The 3,206-nt window shown below is 45.0% G+C and overlaps 1 protein-coding gene across 1 annotated transcript; it reads right to left on the bottom strand.

The window, feature by feature from the left end:
• Positions 1-220: 220 nt before the first annotated feature.
• LOC126406773 (piggyBac transposable element-derived protein 4-like) lies at positions 221-2,729 on the bottom strand. The gene is made up of 2 exons (XM_050071260.1): positions 1,204-2,729; positions 221-1,103 (listed from the first exon to the last, which is right to left on the bottom strand). The coding sequence occupies exons 1-2, from the start codon at positions 2,476-2,478 to the stop codon at positions 678-680; spliced, it is 1,701 nt and encodes a 566-aa protein (XP_049927217.1). The 5' UTR covers positions 2,479-2,729; the 3' UTR covers positions 221-677.
• Positions 2,730-3,206: the final 477 nt, after the last annotated feature.

Raw genomic sequence — 3,206 nt, forward strand, 5'->3', positions numbered from 1 at the left:
CGTCTCTATAGCTAAAAAGCACTTTCTGGTAGTGCTACAGTGAAAAAAAAAGGAGAGAGACAGTGGCAAGCTGGCAGAGCCCTTCTTGTGTGGGCTTCAAAAAAGTTAGCAAGCTGGCAGAGCCCTTCTTGTGTGGGCTTCAAAAAAGTTACGTAAATGTCCTCATAAAAACTCCAGCTATAAAAAAAACATGAAAAGATTTTTTTTAAGTTTTCTTTTTAATTCTTTAAATCAGCATCAGTCCTAAACATACATATCAAATATTAGTGAAGTTTTATAATCTTTAACCCTTAAACTGCCAAGATTTTGTCACGATGCAACCCTGTTTTATGGTCTAAAAAACACAATAAATGATTTTTTTTTTTTTTAAATATACTTCATGCAAAGTTGATTATTTATGGTTTGATGATTGCAGCCTGCTATATGTGAAACATTAGCAGCGACATTTATTTATATGCATTTTTTTTTTTTGCACTGTCAAATTGCACAAAAATGTGCTAATCAAAATAAAGCTGTTCAATATTCTAAATTAGTATGATCTACTTTTGTAAAGAACCTCACCTACTGCCCATTTAACATTTTCACTTATTTATTAGAACACAAAAGAGAGCAAGAACAAGATTTATAACCATAACTTGAATAACAATAACGAAATAAACATAACAGAACTGTTATGTTCAGGGGAGGCAGGAGCTGCAAACTGTGCCATAATGCTCCTTGCAAACATGTTTCTTACAGATCTTGCATGTGCAGAACACAACTCTCCTTGTGGGGCAGACCGCACACTGCCTCCTCACACGGAGAGTTGTGGGTGTAGTGCTGGTGCTGGTGGGGTTGCCTGTGCCAGCCTGAGCTTCCAGGACGAGGCTGAGGGCGCCTGGTGTCAGTGGGAGGCGTTCCCTGCGGGCCATCTGGGGGTTGACCAGTTTCCTCCCTAGCTCCTCCAGGAACAGCCTCCTTCGGTGGGACTTTCCTCGGTGCCATGCTGGATCAATGGCCGTCCACACAATGTACGCGTTGAGGGCACTAATGTCCAGCATGTTAAAAAAAAGAGCCAAGGGCCACCGTCTGGTCCTTCTCCTGCAGCTGTATGTAGAGATCATCTGCAAATCAAAGACAGAGACAACGATGATGAAAAATGTTTTCATTTCTAAGAAATGCTGAATAGTAAACATCTAGACAAGCATATAAATATTAAAATACCTCATCCATGGTATCCACTCCTCCTTTGCAGCAGTTATAGTCCAGTATGATCTGGGGCTTCCTTTTCTTCTCGCCGCTGATCTCCGGCGCCCGGTGTTTGGTGCTGAGCAGGACAACGTTTTTGCCCCGCTTTGGGATGTAGGACACCAGGGTGTGAGTTTGGGTGAATGCGAAGATGGAGGAGAGGACCTCTCTCCTCCGTACCCTCAGGAGCTCAGGGGGAAGCTCTGGTCGGCTTTTACGCATGGTGCCAACCATGGCGATCTTTCTGCGGAGCAGCTCTTCTGCCAGGCCGAAGGAGGAAAAGAAATTGTCGCATGTCACAGTCACCCCTCTCAGCCCCTCCGTCATCTCCAACACGACCCTCCGTCCTTGGTTTCGTTCTGCCGGCGCACCAGCTTCTCTGCCGGTGTAAACAGACACCCTCCATGCATATGACGTTTGTACGTCACAGGTGACCCACATTTTGAGGCCATACCTGGCCGGCTTCATGGGCATGTATTGCCTGAATTCGCAGCGTCCCCGATATGGCACGAGCTGCTCATCCACACAAATGTCCACACCTGGATTAAACATCAGGGGGAGCCGGGCAGTCCACAGATCCCAGATTTCCCGGACCGCAGCAAGCTTGTCCGCTCCCCGGCGCCGCGGTTTGGACAGCCGGTCGTCAAAACGCAGGATTCGGCTTATCAATCCAAACATTTTGACCGACATGGTCGCCCTGAAGATGTGCCGGCCCGTCTGCTCATTCCACAGGCTGCGGGTTGCTTCACCGCGGGACCGATACACACCGGCCAGCAGAAGCAGTCCAAAGTAAGCCCGCACGGTGGTGGCATCGAGGTCCTTCCAGTCCGGGACCGTCCTTCTCCCATGCAGGTTGGTGTAATCTAGGACACGTTTGGTGACCTCCGGGGTGAGAAATAAATCAAAACTGTCTATCACTTCACCAACTCTGGCCACGGCGTAGCGGGTGGGTCCGTGCGTAATCCCTGTGCCCGAAGGGTTAAACTGTAGGGTCTCCGAGTGTGTGGCTGCCCACTGGATCTCCCCGTTTTTGGACCTCCAGGACAGGTCCGGTGGTGTCTCCCCTTCCCCACCGTCAGATAAGTCGGGGGAGCTGGTGGAGGATGAGCCAGCCGCCGGGAGGTACTCCTCATCCTCTTCAGCTGTGTCGGTGTCCGATTCGGAGGTTAGATCGTTGTGTTCCACGGGCTCTGGATCGGGCTCCACGATCATTTCTAGCGCCTCTTTAGTGCTGTAGTGTCTCTTCATCATGTCAGATAGGAAATGAGCAGCTCTCCTTTTTTTTTTTCCCCCCAAAACTTTATTTAACACATAGGAAGTTTACAGAATGCAAATCTTCAACACTACACATATATGTCATATATCACATATGTCAGGGGGATAAGAGTTTACAAGAAAATATTAAAATGATCACAAGTAGGCTATTAATGGTTTTGATTGCCTTTTGATTAAGGGAAAATTTAATGGAATCAATGTACTGCTTGAACTCACTGTAGAAAGCAACAAAAGAAGGTTTTCTATGTGTAAACTTACATTTGTGAATGTGAAATCTTGCCAAAAGTATGATACGATTAATAATAAATCTTTCGATGGGTTTTGCCGTATTTCTGTTAAAGTCAAAATGTCCAAACAGCACATCCCTTCAAAACAGCTTAAATTTTTTTTTCAATATTTTTCGCAATAAAATTACAGATATCACTCCAGAGGCTTTGACAATGGGGCAGTGCCAAAATAAATGAGTAACAGTTTCAGTATTTACAGAACAGAAAGTGCATTTCACATGTCTCTTTTAAATATTTTAACAATATAATCATTAGATGGATAAAACCTATGAATTATTTTAAATGAAATTTCTCTAACTTTGTTGGTCAAAAGGTATCGGTTGGGAAGGAGCCAGACCTTTTTCCAGTCAATATGTTCCATGTATTTATTCCAGTGTGAGAACTGTAATGGCATCCCTTTTAAACAGGAATCTTATC

Source organism: Epinephelus moara, chromosome 19, assembly GCF_006386435.1.
Source record: "Epinephelus moara isolate mb chromosome 19, YSFRI_EMoa_1.0, whole genome shotgun sequence".
Classification (NCBI taxonomy): Eukaryota; Metazoa; Chordata; class Actinopteri; order Perciformes; family Serranidae; genus Epinephelus; species Epinephelus moara.

Excerpts from the sequence above, each read along its gene's own strand:
- LOC126406773 (XM_050071260.1), bottom strand. The coding sequence starts at position 2,478 with ATGATGAAGAGACACTACAGCACTAAAGAGGCGCTAGAAATGATCGTG. Across the intron at positions 1,104-1,203 it reads GAGTGGATACCATGGATGAG|ATGATCTCTACATACAGCTG; the intron begins GTATTTTAATAT and ends TTTGATTTGCAG.